This window comes from Squalius cephalus (assembly GCF_949319135.1).
Source record: "Squalius cephalus genome assembly, chromosome: 10".
Lineage (NCBI taxonomy): Eukaryota > Metazoa > Chordata > Actinopteri > Cypriniformes > Leuciscidae > Squalius > Squalius cephalus.
In genome coordinates this window covers 440001-461137 of record NC_137131.1, presented here as the reverse complement: position 1 = coordinate 461137, position 21137 = coordinate 440001, and the positions used below count along the sequence as shown (strand labels likewise).

Sequence of the window (21137 nt, the reverse complement as noted above, 5' to 3'; positions counted from 1 at the left end):
TATGGTCTAGCGGTTAGGATTCCTGGTTTTCACCCAGGCGGCCCGGGTTCGACTCCCGGTATGGGAAGACAATTCTTTTTTTTTTTTTTTTTTAGATCGCCAACATAATTCAAGTTATTCAATCATTCATTATTCATCAATAATCATTTTTAGTTAGTCATAGTCTTAGAGAGGCCCAGACGAACTACAGAAACAAGCAGAAGATATGTAAAAACTCTTAAATGCTGTTTCAGCACTGAATCATTTTCACAAATACAATTATATTGAATTCAGAAAATTTCACTATGGAATATTTACTTTATCTATCATAATTTCAATTTAGTATGTCATAATTTAACATTTTCATCTCATAATTATGACGCATAGTCATAATTTTAATTTCAACTTTTTAAGTCATAATTTCGACTTTTTGTCATAATTATTACTTAATTCAGAATTACAAGTTTTGTCAATTACGCCTTTTTAATGTAATACTTAAAACGTTTTTAAAGAGTTAGCAGATATTAAGCACAGTCTCTGACAGTGTTAATCGATATAGTTGCTAAGTTACTTACAGTCAACAGCACTTCAAAAGGACCATCAAAATAAAGTGTTACCAAATTATGACTAATTTTATTTAATTGATAAATTTTTTAATGTCATAATTTTTTCAACTTTTCATCTTGTAATTATGACGTACCATCATAATTTTAATTTAGACTTTTTAAGTCATAATTTAGACTTTTTGTCATAAATATTACTTAATTCCGAATTTTTTAAGTCATAATAATAAAAAAGTAATAATTTTGACAAAAAGTCAAAATTATGATTAAAAAAAACTAAACAAAATTATGACTTAATTGGTACTTTTGTCAATTTTGACTCTTCATCTCATCACTGTGATTTACAAAAATGTTTTTTTTTTTTCTTATGTGGTATTAATGGACATATTTCACTCAAATATGGAGAAAAAGAGTAAATCTTCTGAAAGCATGAGGTGATCTTCAATAATAGATTGTAAAAAGGCTGAAATCCAGAGTGAGACTCAATAAATGTTTAAATCTCTGAGAGCATCATCAGTAGAGACACGTTCATCATTCCTCATGTAATCAGCCGAGCTCGGAGACGACATCAGAGTCGCTGAACACACACACACACACACACACACACACACACTCCATTACAAAACAAACATAAGTTTATTTGGACTTTAAACACAGACACAGCCTTTAAAATATCAGTCATAAAGAATTATTGAAGAAGAAAACTGTGCAGCTTATACAGAAACAATGTGCAAACATGGAGAACACTCTTTTAAATATATCTTACACAATAAAATCAGAAAAGAAAAGAAATACAGTGCATAGAAATTCATCCTGGAATAATCAATGACAAAATAAACACTAACAGTGAAAGTGCAACATCAAATTAACACAAGAACAATTATAACCAAAGCAATAATTTAAGTCAAATATGTTTTTAAAAGGTGCAATAACTGGATCATTGATTAGAGTGCATGTCGTCTGTTATCAAGTTAAAAAGGAATATTAATCATATAAACAGTGACAATAAAGTGTTCGGACCTGTAAAGAGTTAAAAAGTGTGGAAATTTGGTTAAAACCATTTGAAATCACAAAAATATTCCAATCTCAAACAATCGTACAAACTCGCCGTTGAGTTCCAGTGGTTGTTTGAGAAAGAAACGCAGCAGGAACAGCTTTAGCAGCAGGTGTTGATGATCAGTGTGTGTGTGTGTGTGTGTGAGGACCTCCTGACCAGCAGGAAGTGACCCGCCGCTCCAGCGCTGACCTCGTGACCTCAGTAACACCCGTCTCGCCAGCTCCCGTCCCGCAGCGTCGACAGGCTCCTCGGAGGCGTCAGCAAACTGACCGAGAACAGAGAACATCAGAAATGATGACATGTGACCAGAGTGAATGTGTTATATGATGTAACTCAATGATTTATATTATGCTTTTTCAGATATTTCCTTTCATACAGTGTGTAATAGAGCTGTCCGTGACTGTAAAAGCTCTGAAAGATCAAATAAAGTTTTGGTAAAAGAAAGAAGTGATTCTGAAACGAGTCGTCAGTAATTCAGTCTCTGCTGATCCTGCGTAGGTTTGTAACTCATTAGCATAATGCCAGCCTGTGGTGTTGATTGGCTGAGCAGCGTCTCTTAGCTCCGCCCTCAAACACTGTAGTGTATCTGAGACTGGAGAGTTCAGTTCGTGTTGTTCATGTGGAGAAGACGCTGTTTTCTGAGATTGATACGGTGAAACCCACGCCATCGTTACTGTTCGCATCACTGAGATCAAGAGCTGAGATTCAGATATGATAATGAGCGTTTGCTTTCTGGCCAATCACAGCAGAGCAGTTCTCAGAGAGGCGGGGCTTAGAGAGACACTGAGAGAAGAGCTGACGCTGCAGTGCAGATTATGAGGACATTAAAGTGTTATTGATCTTGGATGAATGTGAAACTGTTGTTAGGAATTTAGAACCTTTAAAATAGCATCATAGTTAACACTTTAAGATTAGTTAACTAAATTAGTTAGCATGAACTATGAATGAAAAATGCTTCTAAGCCATCTTAGTTAAAGTTAGTGTCAATATTTATGAATACATTATTCGAATTAAAAGTTGTATCTGTTCATATTATTTAAAGGACATCAGCTGACATGAACTAACAACGAACAGTTGTGTTTTTATTAACTAACATTAACAAAGATTAATAAATGAATGGGTAACACTTTACAATAAAGTTTCATTAGGTAACATTACTTACACTAAGAATGAACAATATTTCTACAACATTTATTAATCTTAATTAATGTTAATTCCAACATTTACTAATTCATTATTAAAATCAAATGTTGTGTTAGTTAATGCACTGTGAACTAACATGAACAATCAACAAGCTGGATTTTTACTTACAAACATTAACAAAGATTAATAAATACTGTTAAAATGTATCGCTCATTGTCAGTTCATGTTAGTAAATACATAAACTAATGTTAACTAATGAACCTTATTGTAAAGTGTTACCAATGAATGCATGCATTAACTAACGTTAACTAATGGAAAGTAAAGATTAAAGTGTTCCCATGAAAGGATAGGACAGTAACGGTGAGTACATGGAAACTGGACACATTACTGCAGTTTTCCTCATTTACTCCTTCACACGGCGGGTTTTAGGTCAGCGGATCTAAATTCTTCAGGATCTCGACCTGAATTTTTCATAACTTACTAATTTTAGGTTTTAATCCGAATCAGTTTGGAGTTTTAAGCAGCTTTGAGGATTTGAAGAAGCTGGAGAAGATGAAGCAGGATGTGTGTGTGTGTGTGTGTGTGTGTGTGTGTGTGTGTGTGTGTGTGTGTGTGTGTGTGTGTGTGTGTGTGTGTGTGTGTGTGTGTGTGTGTGTGTGTGTGTGTGTGTGTGTGAGTGAGTGTGTGTGTGTGTGTGTGTGTGTGTGTGTGTGTGTGTGTGTGTGTGTGTGTGTGTGTGTGTGTGTGTGTGTGTGTGTGTGTGTGTGTGTGTGTGTTTCAGGGGTGAAACAATATATCGCGTCACAATATCCCGCAATACACACATTCAATGTATCGTGGACAGTTTTAGTGTCAGTACTACATTAAACTGCTATATATAAATGTTGAATATAATGTATAATAATGAAACGGGGAATATTTGTGTAAAAAGTGGCCTACAATATTTTAAATATATATAGTCAGTGAAAGAGTGCAACAATATTTGTCTAAAATAATTCTGTATTTCAGCTTCAGAATCATGAATATTGTTACTCTGGTGTTTCTATAATCCTGTGCTTTGGGTTTCAGCACCAAGTCTGAGTCTATGCATTTACACACACAATGTAATATCAAATTTAGCATTTTAATCAACAGTACATTTTTTGTTAACCTTTTCTCATATGTCTTGGAGTATCACAGTAGTGTCGTATCGTGAGTTGAGTATCGTGATCTGTATCGAATCGTGACACAGTTCAGTTATAGAGCACAAACGCCACTGGCCGACCAGAGTGCTGTACACATACAAAATAGAGCTAATAGAAATTAGTAACATAAATAATAATGAACAGTATAAAACAGAACAATCGTTCTAAGCTCAAAGCAATAGAAAATGAATATGTTTTGAGCTTGTTCCTCAGTGCGGGCCAGACTCTCCTAAAGCTCGGGTACCCGTGGCTCTAGACGGGTTCTGGGTATCTGAAGGAGACGTTTCGTTTCAGATCTAAGACTTCTGGTGGGAGAGTATAAATGGAGTAAGTCAGACAGATAAGAAGGTGCTAAATCATTTAAAGATTTGTACACCATTATTAAAATTTTATATTCAATTCTGAAATGTATCGGTAGCCAATGAAGGGATGAAGTCGCATGGTCAAATTTCCTCTTTCCCTTCAGGAATCTCGCCGCAGCGTGCCGGACAATCTGTAAGCGTGCCGTTTGGGACTTTGATACACCAAAATAAAGGGAGTTGCAATAGTCCAGGCGCGAGGTAATAAGAGCATGGATCGCAGTCTCCATCGAGCGCTTGGGAAGATGAGATTTGATTTTCCCTAGAGAGCGAAGATAGAAAAAGCTGGATCCAATGACAGCACTAATTTGAAGGGAACTATCTAACATCACACCTAAATTCCATACTTGGGGAGAGATGGATAGATCTAGAGATCCAAGGTCAAGATCATGCCTTGGCCTGGTGTCTGAGGGGTCAAAAACAATAACTTCTGTTCTGTCTGAGTTCAAAAATAGGAAATTCTTGGCAAGCCAATCTTGCACCTCCTCAAGACACGCTGTCAGACTGTCTAGAGCACTCTTATTCTTCCTAGACAAAGGCATATAAATCTGCATGTCATCAGCATAACAGTGAAATGAGGCATTGTGTTCCCAGAGGAAGAAGATATAGGGAGAATAGGACAGGAGCCAGGACAGAACCCTGAGGCACACCGCAGGATTCATCCCGGAGGGAAGAGGAGAACCGTCGATTGTCATTTAAGAAGGTCTGAAGGGACTTCCGCTTCCGGCCGAATGGAGTGAGCAGCGAAGTTAGGCAGCTCCTCAAAAGTCTTAACAATATCCTGGGTCAACGAACATCACCCTTCGTCAGCAATTCACCTATAAAAATAATTTAGGACAATATTTGATATGAAGGGCACTCGGAAATACACACAAAAAACTCTACAAGCCACACCCGCACCGGCTGGCACTGATGATGTCTCTGCTAACAAGGCCTCAACCGGCACTGATCTCTATGTGATGTTTCGGACAAAATAACCGCCATGGACAAAGCACACGCAACCTTACAGAAGGACTACAATAAACTGCAGGAAAAATACATGGACCTGGAGAACAGAAGTCGCAGGCAAAACCTACGCGTGGTGGGAATTAGCGAAGATATGGAGGCAGGGAACCCAAGCCGGAGTTTTTTTCCGAAGTGCTCGGCGAAGAAAACTTTGAATCACCAATCCTAATAGATCAAGCTCATAGAACCCTAAACTTTATGATAATTCGATCACATTAGTAAATGTATATGCGCCCAACGTTGATGACGAACAATTTATAAACTATAAACTATAACTATGAACTATAAATATGGGATTACCCTGTTTCCGACGTTACTACTGGTCATGTAATATCCGCTCAATGTCGTTTTGGTTGTCCACTAAGGGGGGCTGATTGGAGTAGGATGGAGAATGAAAGCTGTAATCCCTCCTCGTTAAAAGCATTACTTTATTCAGCTTTGCCTATCTCAAAACAAAAACTTGAGAACCCAATAGTTTCTCATTCAGTTAAAATCTGGTCCCAGATTAGGATGCATTACGGATGGAGGGGCGTGCCAGCTTTAAGCCCATTGATAAATAATCACACATTTCCTCCATCAGTCTTAAATATAACATTTCTTCAGTGGGAACATAAAGGTATTCGATGTATAAAAGATTTATTTATTGAAAATATATTTCCCACATTCAAACAATTACAGAGCAAATATAGATTGGAAAGTAAAGATTTCTTCAAATAGCTACAGATCCGAAGTTTAGTTAAGGGCTTATTTCCGTCTTTCCCTAATCAGCCCCCAAACTCCGCAATGGAAACAATGTTTCTGTCTTATAAACTCATTGTTTTCAAAAATACTTGACATGGACTCTCATCAACTGATAATTGGGGGAAATTTTAATTTAGTGCTTGATTCTGACCTGGATAGGTCATCACGGAGACCGGTTACTGTGACTAAAATGGCAAAAAGTGTTAAGAAATTCATGAATACTTATAAAATAATAGATCCATGGAGAACCCTGCACCCCAACACACGGCAATATTCTTATTACTCCCCAGTTCATCAGACTTATACCAGAATAGATTACTTTTTAATAGAGAGTAAACTCCTTCAACAAACGAAACATTGCAATTATGAAACACTAATGTTGTCAGATCATAGTCCTCTAACTCTGCATTTAACTTTCGGATATAATCAAACATCGAGGATCTGGAGGTTCGATAACAGCGTACTATCAAGCAAAGAAGGAATAGAAGAAATAAAAAATCAAATAAATTTGTATTTATCATTTAATGACACTCCAGACGTCACAAAGTCCACCCTCTGGGAAGCGCTAAAGGCATTCATTAGAGGCCAGGTAATTTCATGGGAAAGCCTGAAAAATAAGCAACAAAGGGAAAGAGAAACTCAACTAAAAAAAGAAATAACAGAAACGGATAGACAACATTCATCTAGTCCCTCAATAATTCTACATAAGAAAAAGCTGGCTCTGCAGACAGAACTGGAATTAGTATACACTACAAGAACAGTTAAAATGTTGACCAAAGCAAAGCAAAGCTATTATGAACAAGGGGAAAGAATGGGCAAGATTTTGGCTCAACAAATTAAAAAACAAACTGCATCAAGGATGATTACGCAAATCCGCACGGATTCAGGCCAAGTTACAAGAGACCTACAGGAGATAAATCATACATTTAAATGTTTTTATAAAAAACTATACACTTCAGAATCCAAGAAGAACCCCACACTCATAGATATGTTTTTTGATAAAATGTCTATTCCAATAATTAGTTTAGAAAATCTAGAACAACTGGAAAAACCCATAACAAAGCAAGAAATTGAACAAGCTATAAACAAAATTCTAAAGCACCTGGTCCAGACGGCTACACTTCAGAATTTTACAAAGCCTTTAAAGAGCAGATCTCGATATTGCTGTTAGATGTATTCAATGAAGCCTTACATAGGGGCTCTCTACCTCCAACATTTTACCATGCAAGCATTTCTCTTATTCATAAAAAGACAAGGACCCCTTAGACCCCGCGTCTTATAGACCGGTGAGCTTACTCAACGTGGACAATAAAATACTTGCAAAAATTGTAGCTACACGACTGGAAACAATCTTGCCGACAATCATTTCACAGGACCAAACTGGGTTTATCAAAAACAGACAGTTGTTTTTTAATATTAGAAGATTACTAAATATAATTCACACTCAGGATTAAAAAAATCTACATTCTGAAATTTTACTCTCATTGGATGCGGAAAAAGCTTTTGACAGGGTCGAATGGGATTATCTCTTTTCAACCCTGTCAAAGTTCGGATTTGGCCCAAAAATGATATCTTTGGTAAAATTATTATATGCCCAACCCCATGCTTCAGTGCGGACTAACAATGTGCATTCAAGTTATTTCCCTCTCAGCCGCTCGACTAGACAGGGCTGCCCGCTCTCGCCATTACTTTTTGCAATAGCCATTGAACCCCTGGCTCTCTTATTACGGGAGGAGTTCATTGGGATTAAAAGGGGAAAAATGGAACATAAGGTTTCTTTGTACGCGGATGATCTGTTACTATATATTTCAAACCCTGTTAAATCTGTTCCTGTGATAATGGACATTTTGAAAGAATTTGGAGCAGTATCAGGTTACAAATTGAACTTATCAAAAAGTATCTTATTTCCAATTAATTCTAAAGCCCGTATAAATATTAATGTGTTTAATATCTTTCCCTTTTCAATCTCAACTGAATTTAAATATCTTGGGATAAATATTACGCAGGAATATAATGGCCTCTTTAAGCACAACTTTTTAAAAATTATATGATCAAACGAAAAAGGATATAGATACATGGAAAAATCTACCACTTTCATTAGCAGGTCGAATAAATATTATTAGAATGAATGTTCTGCCTAAGTTTCTGTTCTTGTTCCAATGTATTCCTATTTGGATAGCCAAGGCATTTTTTAATAAACTAGATTCCCTCATGTCATATTTTATATGGAATGGAAAAACTCCAAGAATCAAGAAAATGTTCTTGCAGAGACCAACTTGTCGGGGAGGAATGGGATTACCCTGTTTCCGACGTTACTACTGGTCATGTAATATCCGCTCAAAGTGGTTTTGGTTGTCCACTCAAGGGGCTGACTGGAGTAGGATGGAGAATGAAAGCTGTAATCCCTCCTCGTTAAAAGCATGACTTTATTCAGCTTTGCCTATCTCAAAACAAAAACTTGAGAACCCAATAGTTTCTCATTCAGTTAAAATCTGGTCCCAGATTAGGATGCATTACGGATGGAGGGGCGTGTCAGCTTTAAGCCCATTGATAAATAATCACACATTTCCTCCATCAGTCTTAAATATAACATTTCTTCAGTGGGAACATAAAGGTATTCGATGTATAAAAGATTTATTTATTGAAAATATACACTCACCTAAAGGATTATTAGGAACACCATACTAATACTGTGTTTGACCCCCTTTCGCCTTCAGAACTGCTTTAATTCTACGTGGCATTGATTCAACAAGGTGCTGAAAGCATTCTTTAGAAATGTTGGCCCATATTGATAGGATAGCATCTTGCAGTTGATGGAGATTTGTGGGATGCACATCCAGGGCACGAAGCTCCCGTTCCACCACATCCCAAAGATGCTCTATTGGGTTGAGATCTGGTGACTGTGGGGGCCATTTTAGTACAGTGAACTCATTGTCATGTTCAAGAAACCAATTTGAAATGATTCGAGCTTTGTGACATGGTGCATTATCCTGCTGGAAGTAGCCATCAGAGGATGGGTACATGGTGGTCATAAAGGGATGGACATGGTCAGAAACAATGCTCAGGTAGGCCGTGGCATTTAAACGATGCCCAATTGGCACTAAGGGGCCTAAAGTGTGCCAAGAAAACATCCCCCACACCATTACACCACCACCACCAGCCTGCACAGTGGGAACAAGGCATGATGGATCCATGTTCTCATTCTGTTTACGCCAAATTCTGACTCTACCATCTGAATGTCTCAACAGAAATCGAGACTCATCAGACCAGGCAACATTTTTCCAGTCTTCAACTGTCCAATTTTGGTGAGCTCGTGCAAATTGTAGCCTCTTTTTCCTATTTGTAGTGGAGATGAGTGGTACCCGGTGGGGTCTTCTGCTGTTGTAGCCCATCCGCCTCAAGGTTGTGCGTGTTGTGGCTTCACAAATGCTTTGCTGCATACCTCGGTTGTAACGAGTGGTTATTTCAGTCAAAGTTGCTCTTCTATCAGCTTGAATCAGTCGGCCCATTCTCCTCTGACCTCTAGCATCAACAAGGCATTTTCGCCCACAGGACTGCCGCATACTGGATGTTTTTCCCTTTTCACACCATTCTTTGTAAACCCTAGAAATGGTTGTGCGTGAAAATCCCAGTAACTGAGCAGATTGTGAAATACTCAGACCGGCCCGTCTGGCACCAACAACCATGCCACGCTCAAAATTGCTTAAATCACCTTTCTTTCCCATTCTGACATTCAGTTTGGAGTTCAGGAGATTGTCTTGACCAGGACCACACCCCTAAATGCATTGAAGCAACTGCCATGTGATTGGTTGATTAGATAATTGCATTAATGAGAAATTGAACAGGTGTTCCTAATAATCCTTTAGGTGAGTGTATTTCCCACATTCAAACAATTACAGAGCAAATATAGATTGGAAAGTAAAGATTTCTTCAAATAGCTACAGATCCGAAGTTTTGTTAAGGGCTTATTTCCGTCTTTCCCTAATCAGCCCCCAAACTCCGCAATGGAAACAGTGTTTTTGTCTAACCCATTTCAAAGAGGGCTAATTGCTAAAATCCACAATGTGCTATCACAGGAAGAAACAACACCTACATTGGACCATTTGAAAAGAGCCTGGCAGGATGACCTAGGGCTGTCTATTACAGACAATCAATGGTCAAAAGCCCAAAGAAATGTTCATTCTGCCTCTGTTTGTATTAGACATGGTATTTTGCTACACAGATTGCATTTATCCAAATTAAAGTTGTCAAAGATGTTTCCTTCCATTAGTCCTTCTTGTGAGAGATGTTCACAAGGGCCAGCCTCTCCTGCACATGTTTTGGAATTGTCCTCACATTACGACCTACTGGAACACTATATTTCAAACCCTTTCCAAGATTTTGAAAAAACAGCTTAAGCCAGATCCAATCTGGGCTCTTTTTGGTGTGAAACCAGTCAATATACAACTTTCGCACACCCAAAACAGCATGGTTTGTTTTGTGACCTTGTTAGTGCGGAGATTGATTCTCTTGTGTTGGACACAGAAAATGCCCCTGCTCACTCAGCCTTAATGAAAGACATAATGGTTCATTTGAAACTGGAGAAAATTCAATATTTGTTGAGGGGGAAGTCTGAAATATTTTATTCAATGTGGCAAACTTTCATAGATTACTTTGGTGAGAATGTTTAATTGATTGGCTTAGCATGGAAATGGCAATGATGTCCTCTGATGTCTGTTGTTTGTTATTGTGTTTTTGTCTTTCTGTATTTGATATGCAAAAAACCTCAATAAAGAGAATTATTTAAAAAAAAGAAGGTCTGAAGGTCTGAAAAAAAATTCCAATACCTTGGAAATAAACGGCACAGTGGACACAGGATGAAAGTTTGATAAGATAAAGGCATCAAGTGAGGGTTTCTTTAGTACGGGGTGTAATTGAGGCAATCTTCAAACTCGAGGGTTTATTCAATAACGACACCAACCCAGGGCCGACAGTGTCGAATAATATCAGATAACGAGGGTGTAAAGTGTCAAGCGTACAAAAGGGAGGTTTAAGTTTAAACATTACTTCCTGTACAGAATGCCGAGAGACAGGACTGAAAGAGAGAGGGTTGGTGGACTCATCTCTGCCGGTATTCCGGATCGGAGACTCGACATTGGGCTCTCAAATTAGAAACTTTATTTCCAAAGTAACTTGCAAAATCCTCCCAGAGTGCCGAAGACGGGCAGCGAAGAGAGTTTATAGGGGAGTTAAAACGGAGTTAATGACAGAAACAAGTGCTTTTGGGGCCTTAGCTTTCTTAACCGCATTCTGATATAACAACAGGCAGTCCCTGAAGACCTCGTACGAGACCCGTGTCTCTTTTCCACTTCCTGTCTGCTCTCCTGCACGAGTGTGTGCTATGATCGACCCATGGCTACGATTTGGATGTAGATTTTGACTGAAAAGACTTGAAGGGAGCAGTAAGACTTAAAGTATCTTCAGAAACAGTATTTAAAAGGGAAAAATAAAGCTCCACATCGAGGTCCGGAAGTAGATAGATAGAAGAGGATTAACCTCAATATAGAACTTAATAAAATCTACTTCGAAATGAGGTAAATGTGCACGCGCTTGAGTGGTGTTACACAGGTGCAACAGAGAGCTGAGGATCTAGAATAAAATAGCAGAACTTCAACGTCAGTTACAGATAACCCATATGACAGAAGTAGATCCAGCATGTGTCCATGAATGTGTGTGGGATAATTAACCCACTGCCGAATATTAAAAGACTCAATGATGTGTACACCCCTAGTGTGTGTGTGTGTGTGTGTGTGTGTGTGTTTGTTTACCTGCGCACCGGAGCCGTGAGTTTGCCGCGCGAGCCGCTCGCTATGAAGGACGCGGGCCGCGGTAAGCCACTGCGCGCCGGGATCTGGGAGACGGACGCTTTCCCAGCGGACACACACTGGGACACACACTGGGAACTGGCCGACGGACCCTTGATGGTGGGACTGACGTAAGCGGTGGCTTTGAGCGTCTGGCGGGACGAGAAGTTCCCGACGCTCTGAACGCGAGCCTGCAGCTGCCCGGGAGCCGGAACTGCACAGAACACACACACACACACACACACACATCCTTATGAACAGAAAATATCTTTCATATATGAATGGTCGAGCAAGCAATACCCGGCATTTCACCGTCTCGTTTAACTATAGACCCGGTATAGTCCGGCTATGAGTAATACACTTCCAGCCAAAATAACGTGAGATGTGTGATATTCCATCATGTAAGCAGTCTCGCTCTAGTTCATCCCACAGCTGTTCTATCGGGATGAGCTCAGGACTCAGGCCAGTCCAGTTCCTCCACACCTAACTCCTCATCCGTGTGTTTATGGTCCTGCTCTGTGCACTGGAGCGCAGTCATGCTGGAACAGGAACATCACCAAACTCTTCCCACAAAAATTGGAGCAGGAAATTGTCAAAAATGTCTTGGTGTGCAGAAGCATTAAGAGTTCCTTTCCCTGGAACTAAGAGGAAGAGCCCTGAAGAACAACCCCCCCCCCCCCCCCAGACAACCCCACACCATCAACCCCCCCCTCCCCTCCCCCAAACACCCCCACACCATCACCCCCCCTCCCCCAAACACCCCCACACCACCACCCCCCTCCCCCAAACACCCCCACACCAATCACCCCCCCTCCCCCAAACACCCCCACACCACCACCCCCCCTCCCCCAAACACCCCCACACCATCACCCCCCCCTCCCCCAAACACCCCCACACCATCACCCCCCCTCCCCCAGACAACCCCACACCACCACCCCCCCTCCCCCAAACACCCCCACACCCCCACACCATCACCCCCCCCTCCCCCAAACACCCCCACACCATCACCCCCCCCCTCCCCCAGACAACCCCACACCACCACCCCCCCTCCCCCAAACACCCCCACACCATCAACCCCCCCCTCCCCCAGACACCCCCACACCATCACCCCCCCTCCCCCAGGGCCCCCTCCCCCAGACACCCCCACACCATCACCCCCCCTCCCCCAGGCCCCCCTCCCCCAGAGAACCCCACACCATCACCCCCCCTCCCCCAGACAACCCCACACCATCACCCCCCCCAAACAACCCCACACCATCACCCCCCCAAACAACCCCACACCATCACCCCCCCCAGACAACCCCACACCATCACCCCCCCTCCCCCAAACACCCCCACACCATCACCCCCCCTCCCCCAGACAACCCCACACCACCACCCCCCCTCCCCCAAACACCCCCACACCCCCACACCATCACCCCCCCCTCCCCCAAACACCCCCACACCATCACCCCCCCCCCTCCCCCAGACAACCCCACACCACCACCCCCCCTCCCCCAAACACCCCCACACCATCACCCCCCCCCTCCCCCAGACACCCCCACACCATCACCCCCCCTCCCCCAGGGCCCCCTCCCCCAGACACCCCCACACCATCACCCCCCCTCCCCCAGGCCCCCCTCCCCCAGAGAACCCCACACCATCACCCCCCCTCCCCCAGACAACCCCACACCATCACCCCCCCCAAACAACCCCACACCATCACCCCCCCCAGACAACCCCACACCATCACCCCCCCCTCCCCCAAACAACCCCACACCATCACCCCCCCCAAACAACCACACACCATAACCCCCCCCCCCCCCTCCACCAAACCTAACTGTTTGTTCCGTAAGGGTGTGTGTGTGTGTGTGTGTGTGTGTGTGTGTGTGTGTGTGTGCGTGTGTGTGTGTGTGGGACATACTGCAGGTCTGAAGTCGTGTCAGTGTCCCGGACGAGTCGAAGCTCTGGCTGCTCCGCAGGGATGGGGACGGGGACGCGGGAACGGACGCCATCGGGAGACTCAGCAGGTTTGGCATACTCCTCCTCAGCTTATCTGAGGAAACATCACTTCCTGTTAGCTCTGCCAATCACACACACACACACACATACACACACACACACACACACACACACACACACACACACACAACATAAACATGTTCTACATCAGATTAAAGCCCAATTACATTTGATGTGTTTTAAGAGGATTGAGACGCAGCAGAAAGTGTGTGTTTGATTTAAGACGCTTAAAGACTGAACATCAGTGAGAGTTTTACCCATCAGCCCATTCAACTACAGCCGGCGGGGAACGTTCTGGCAAGGTTCTCTCAAAGATATGAACAAATAACATTAATAGAACGTAATTCATAATGCAAAAACATTATAATCGGAATTATGTTTACACGTTTGGAATAATTCTAATGTTTTAATGTTTCTGGAAGAGTCTCTTCTGCTCACCAAGACGCATTTATTTAATCAAAAATACTGTAAAAACAGTGAAATATTACTCCAGTGTAAATCAGCTGTTTTCTATGTGAATATATAGTAAAGTGTCATTTATTCCTGTGATCTGAATTGTCAGCATCATTACTCCAGTCTTCAGTGTCACATGATCCTCCAGAAATCACTCTAATATGATGATTTGATGCTCAAGAAACATTTATGATTATTATCAGTGTTGAAAACAGCTTCATATTTCTGTGCAGCCTTATGGAGAGACTCAGGAAGAGCTTCTGAATGTTAGTGGAGACATTTCTGTAGTTGTTGTGGAGTTACACTGATCATCTCATCATCATGTTGAACTTCTCCACAAGTGTCCACAGTTCCTGAGGTCTTTATAAGACAGCGGTGACATGTTCTGGTCAATAGTGTTCAGTGCTCGTCTGTGCTCAACCACAGAACAGCTTCAGGCTCTGCTGGATCTTCATCAGTGCGTTAGAACTGGTCTCTGTTGGCGCGTGTGGAACCAGATGTCGGCTGGTGTGTGTAAACGTGTGTGTTAAGGGCCGGTAATATGAAAGACAGATTGTCATGATATGTCCCCTTTAATTTGCATACTGGTGTCGTTTCTTTCATGACAGTGTCAAAGCGTCTCTAATGCATCATTTCCTCACAGAATCTGACCTGACGTTAATCATGATAATCACCTGCGCTGCTCCTGAGTCCGTGCGGCTCGCTGGCAGGCGTCTGCGCAGGTGTGTGTGTCTGCGCAGGTGTGTGTGTGTGCGCCGCGCTGGAGAGCCTCCAGTCCCTGAAGCTGCTGAAGGTGTGTGAGTGCGGCATGGCTCCGGCGCGGCTCAGGCGCGGCTGCGGTGGCGGCATCTCTCCGTAATCTTCATCATCCTCCTCTTCCTCGTCCAGCTGCGAGTCGCTGCGCTGGAAGGAGAAGCTGGTGCTGCGACGGTTAATAGAGGAAGAGGAGGAAGAAGAAGAGGAGGTGGCGAAGTCCTGACGGAGACCTGAGAGGAACGAACGCTCAACGTCATATTTAAAACAGTTATAAGAAAAATAAGCAACAAAATAAGAAAACAGTTAAATAAGAAGATATATTTTGCATTAAGATCTTTTGCACATTTCTCCAACACACTCATCACTGTAATACAGTCATGAACATCAGTTTGTGTTAATCTCATGTACATCTCATGAACTGATTGATTACAATCCAAGTTTTCTGAAAAGTAATTTTAATCTTTTGTATTTTGTTGCGGGGTCAAACACATAATTGAGTTGACTGAAGTACTGGTTAACCCATGATTTATTGTTTATGTCAGGTTCTCATCTAACCCTGAGGGGATTTAAATGTACATTCATCCATTTGTCAGACGCTTTTATCAAAGAAATGTTGGATGTGTTGAAGACGCACATTCTTCTCTGGGAATCGAATGTTTCTAGCATTGCTCTACTGTTTGAGCTTCAGGAAAGTCAACACAGAAAAATAAAACAAAAACGTTTAAAAATGATTACATTTTAAATAAAAAAAATAGTTACAATACTGTTTTTAATATATATTTTTGTAATGAATACATTTTAAATGCTGTTGTAAAGTGTGAGAAGCATTAATATTAAAGTTTGACGTGTTTTTACCTGATCGGTTTTGGTTTTTCATAGTGTGATTTTACGGCATGTTTTTAGGAGTAAAATGTTGTTTAAATCAATCGAATGAAATATGAACAAACCTTCAGAATATAGATGGAGATTTCTGACTCAAACTCACCGCCTTTAAAGAGACGGATTGAGATTGAAATCTACAGACACAAATAGACCAAGTGCAATAAAATAATGTCTATTCTGGATGTTTTCTTTCCACTGATCACATGTGAAGAGCCTGCAGCGTCTCGTCTTAAACTACAATGGTGTATAATATTTACGTATGCATAATATGTGATCATACATCTGATATTACTGGAATGAACAGACGAGTTTTGTCTACACATGTCATCTTCTGTGAGTGAGCGGTGTAATGTGAGGTGAGTTACTCACTCTCCTCCTGAAGTCTCGCCATCACCTGGACATCCGTCAGATCCTGCAGCTTAAAACCCTCGTCCGGCTCACACACACTCACATCACTGTCCACTGACGCCTGAGAGAACACACTGCGCCGAACGCTGCGGCCTGTGAGGAGCAGCACACACACACACACACACACACACACACAGACACACACACACACACACACACACACACACACACACACACACAGACAAACACACAGACACACACACACACAGACACAAACACACACACAGAGACACAGACACACACACACACAACAACGACAACAGGACAGATGAGTATTCTCTCCTCTATAATGCTGTATATCGAGTGAAACGCTTCTAGAACAAGAACACATGTGGGCGGGGCTTGATTGTGTCTGTGCGGAATTGATTGGATGGTTGTGGTTTGCTATTGGTGGATCTCATGTGAGTGACAAGTTGCCCCTCCCTCGTCATCAGAGAAGAGAAGTAAGCGTATGATGAGTGAGTGAGTGAGTGAGTGACTGAGTAGTGTGTGTGTGTGTGTGTGTGTGTGTGTGTGTGTGTGTGTGTGTGTGTGTGTGTGAGTGAGTGTTTGAGTGAGTGAGTGTGTGTGTGTGAGTGTTTAAGTGAGTGAGTGAGTGAGTGAGTGTGAGTGAGTGAGTGAGTGAGTTTGAGTGAGTGAGTGTGTGTTTAAGTGAGTGAGTGTTTGAGTGAGTGAGTGAGTGAGTGAGTGTTTAAGTGAGTGAGTGAGTGAGTGAGTGAGTGTTTAAGTGAGTGAGTGAGTGAGTGAGTGAGTGTTTGAGTGAGTGTGTGTGTGTGTGTGTGTGTGTGTGAGTGAGTGAGTGAGTGAGTGAGTGAGTGAGTGTTTGAGTGAGTGAGTGAGTGAGTGAGTGTTTAAGTGAGTGAGTGAGTGAGTGAGTGAGTGAGTGAGTGTTTAAGTGAGTGAGTGAGTGAGTGAGTGAGTGAGTGTTTGAGTGAGTGTGTGTGTGTGTGTGTGTGTGTGTGTGTGTGTGTGTGTGAGTGAGTGAGTGAGTGAGTGAGTGAGTGAGTGAGTGAGTGTTTGAGTGAGTGAGTGAGTGAGTGAGTGTTTAAGTGAGTGAGTGAGTGAGTGAGTGAGTGAGTGTTTAAGTGAGTGAGTGAGTGAGTGAGTGAGTGAGTGTTTGAGTGAGTGTGTGTGTGTGTGTGTGTGTGAGTGAGTGAGTGAGTGAGTGTTTGAGTGAGTGAGTGAGTGAGTGAGTGAGTGAGTGAGTGTGTGTGAGTGTTTGAGTGAGTGAGTGAGTGTTTAAGTGAGTGAGTGAGTGAGTGAGTGAGTGAGTGAGTGAGTGAGTGTGAGTGAGTGAGTGAGTGAGTGAGTTTGAGTGAGTGAGTGTGTGTTTAAGTGAGTGAGTGTTTGAGTGAGTGAGTGAGTGAGTGAGTGAGTGTTTAAGTGAGTGAGTGAGTGAGTGAGTGAGTGAGTGAGTGAGTGAGTGAGTGAGTGTGAGTGAGTGAGTGAGTGAGTGAGTTTGAGTGAGTGAGTGTGTGTTTAAGTGAGTGAGTGAGTGAGTGAGTGAGTGAGTGAGTGAGTGAGTGAGTTTGAGTGAGAGAGTGAGTGAGTGAGTTTGAGTGAGTGAGTGAGTGAATGAGTGAGTGAGTGAGTGAGTTTGAGTGAGAGAGTGAGTGAGTGAGTTTGAGTGAGTGAGTGAGTGAATGACTGTGTGAGTGTGTGTGTGTGAGTGTTACCTGCTCTCTCACAGGTGCTGCTGGGAAGAGGAGCACAGGGTTTACAGTAAAGAGGAGAAACACGAGCACGAGGGAAAACAGGAGAGGAGAAGCTTGACCTCCATCTACTGACTGAAGAGACACAGATGAACAACATCACTGACTGCTGTGTGTGTGTGTGTGTGTGTGTGTGTGTGTGTGTGTGTGTGTGTGTGTGTGTGATGTAAGAGGTTCAAGGGGACAAACGGCCATTGAGTGTCAGCCAGAGACACGGGTGACAACAAAGATTCATTCAGCGCACAAGAGCCGTGAGTCTGTCAACATACTGATCAACACATGAAAGCTAATCGACAATATTAGGAGTTCATATCTATGTTGCAGCGCATGACTTCAGGCATGATTCTGCATCTGTGTGTCTGCTGAACATACAGGTTCAGTAATTACACGCTGTAAGGCACTTGGCATGAAGGGCTGATTCCTTTCATGTAGACACAGTTGCTATGGTTACCGCTGTCTAACACAGGCCGAATATAGCAGCGAGTCAAACGGCAGCCAGCAGCAGTAGAGCTGGGTCGGGAACAGCTCAGGTGTCTGTGTGAATGTGACACAGGGTTTATTTAGCCGAGTAACAAGCTTACGACTAAATCCTGAACGCATTACAACCTTCCCAGAGTCTGAGCTGTCCGTCACACACCCTCATTTACATATTCATATTCGGCTCCGCCCCCTCAGACTGACTTTACTTGCTCTACATGAGACTTTGAGATGTTGAAAATCTCCTCTGGAGTTTGTGAGTGTGTGATGTGAGAGTTTAGCGTGAATATTCACATCTATAATAAAACACAGTCGTACTGAAACAGTAATCTGTGTGTGTTTGTATACGAGCCGCATTAAGACACGGAGCTCAACGCGTCCATACACTAATCCTGCTAGACAACAGTGTGTCATCATCACATCACCTCAGACCGCTGACCCCCGTGGACTTGACCTGACTGACTCCTGCTGACCCCCGCTGACCCCCGCTGACTCCCGCTGACACCCGCTGACCCCCGCTGACTCCTGCTGACCCCCGCTGACTCCCGCTGACCCCCGCTGACTCCCGCTGACACCCGCTGACCCCCGCTGACACCCGCTGACCCACGCTGACTCCCGCTGACCCCCGCTGACTCCCGCTGACTCCCGCTGACCCCCGCTGACCCCCGCTGACTCCCGCTGACCCCCGCTGACTCCCGCTGACACCCGCTGACCCCCGCTGACCCCTGCTGACCCCCGCTGACTCCCGCTGACCCCCGCTGACTCCCGCTGACCCCCGCTGACTCCCGCTGACACCCGCTGACCCCCGCTGACTCCCGCTGACACCTGCTGACTCCTGCTGAACCCCGTTGACTTGACTTGACTGACTCCCACTGACCCCCACTGACTCCCGCTGACTCCCACTAACTCCCACTAACTCCCACTGACTTGACTTGACTGACCCCCGCTGACTCCCACTGACCCCCGCTGACTCCCACTGACTTGACTTGACTGACCCCCGCTGACTCCCACTGACTCCCACTGACTTGACTTGACTGACCCCCGCTGACTCCCACTGACTCCCACTGACTTGACTTGACTGACCCCCGCTGACTCCCACTGACTTGACTTGACTGACCCCCGCTGACTCCCACTGACTCCCACTGACTTGACTTGACTGACCCCCGCTGACCCCCGCTGACTTGACTTGACTGACCCCCGCTGACTCCCACTGACTTGACTGACCCCCGCTGACTCCCACTGACTCCCACTGACTTGACTTGACTGACCCCCGCTGACTCCCACTGACCCCCGCTGACTCCCACTGACTTGACTTGACTGACTCCCACTGACTCCCACTGACCCCCACTGACTTCCAGATGCTCGGCTTCCATCAGACAACAACGAATCAATATAAACTGGCTGAATGTAAAGGTTGATACGGTGTGTGTGCATTGAACATTTTGGTTGTGTGGACACAGAACCTACCGGAGTCCAATCTTTGGCAGAGCGAGTGTCCGGCGGTTTCCAGCTGATCGAGAACATGCCGACACCATTGCAGAGCGTTGAGAGCCGCGGCGGAGCACAGGTGAGATCTGGGAGACACATAGAGCCTGGAGAGAGAGAGAGAGAGAGAGAGAGTGTGTGTGTGTGTGTGTGTGTGTGTGTGTGAGAGAGAGAGAGAGAGAGAGAGAGAGAGAGAGAGAGAGAGAGAGAGAGAGAGACGCAGTGAGGAGCGACACTAGCTGTGTGTCCATACAACGATGACAGTTTAACTAATGTTGGAATATTGCATAAATCATCTGTGGATAAAGCAGCGTTTCCATCCCATGTGTTCAAGAGAATAAAACTGTCACTTCTTGTGTAATTGGAGCAAAATATCAGTAATAAACTGTAAGTTTCTGTCGTCTGTTTCTCCCTCCATCATAAACGAGTGTGTCTCGAGCGTCAGACGAACACAGTAAACACTGTCGTGTTCTCTGGCGTTCGGATGCTGGTGTTCGGGAACACACTCGTGTGTGTGAGACGCTTCTGGAGGGAGTTAAACCTCATCATTCTGAACACACACTTCCACTCCGGCGTTTCAGAAACACCAAACCAACATCAGAGACGCTGCGACGCCATTGGTCCGCTGGCTACTCCAGTTATCCAATCACAGCTGACGCTGAGCCAAAGTCACATGAGTTTATTGAGGGATTTATCCAGTAAATGTGTTTCCATCATAGTTTATGCGCATGTCGTCTTATCAGATACAAACATCATCAGCCTCAGTTGAGTGTGTGTTTTTATGCTCATCTTGGTGTTTCCATCCAGTGTTTTGCACAGCTCATGACATACAGGCCCAACACACTCGTTTCCTTCACACACGTCAGCATGAGATGTTTTCATCTGAAGGTTTGATTGTGAATATGAACCTCGACAGTCAAGCTTTATTTCTAATCCAGAATGTTTCAAAGCAGCTTCACAGTAATAAACAGGAAAATAACAGAATCAAACTTCATTAAACATGAGGCGAATTCAAATCTCTACAGAAGACAATAGTGTCGTGACTCAGATCAGTTCAGTGACAGGCGATGTTCAGTGCAGGACGTCAGT

General features: G+C 43.5%; 1 protein-coding gene across 4 annotated transcripts in view; it reads right to left on the bottom strand.

Moving 5' to 3' along the window:
* Positions 1–1161: 1161 nt before the first annotated feature.
* slain1b (SLAIN motif family, member 1b) overlaps positions 1162–21137 on the bottom strand; it is a 21503-nt gene continuing 1527 nt past the window's right edge. The window contains exons 2-8 of one of the 4 annotated variants that reach the window (XM_079884888.1): positions 20031–20155; positions 18051–18161; positions 16336–16467; positions 15003–15314; positions 13778–13909; positions 11839–12088; positions 1162–1864 (exon numbers count right to left, since the gene is read on the bottom strand). In XM_079884888.1, coding sequence (XP_079741014.1) covers positions 1798–1864; positions 11839–12088; positions 13778–13909; positions 15003–15314; positions 16336–16467; positions 18051–18161; positions 20031–20155 — 1129 coding nt within the window. In that variant the 3' untranslated portion in view covers positions 1162–1797. Of the gene's footprint in view, positions 1865–11838; positions 12089–13777; positions 13937–15002; positions 15315–16335; positions 16468–18050; positions 18162–20030; positions 20156–21137 lie in introns of all 4 variants that reach the window. The other 3 variants (XM_079884887.1, XM_079884890.1, XM_079884889.1) reach the window with 3 other exon arrangements.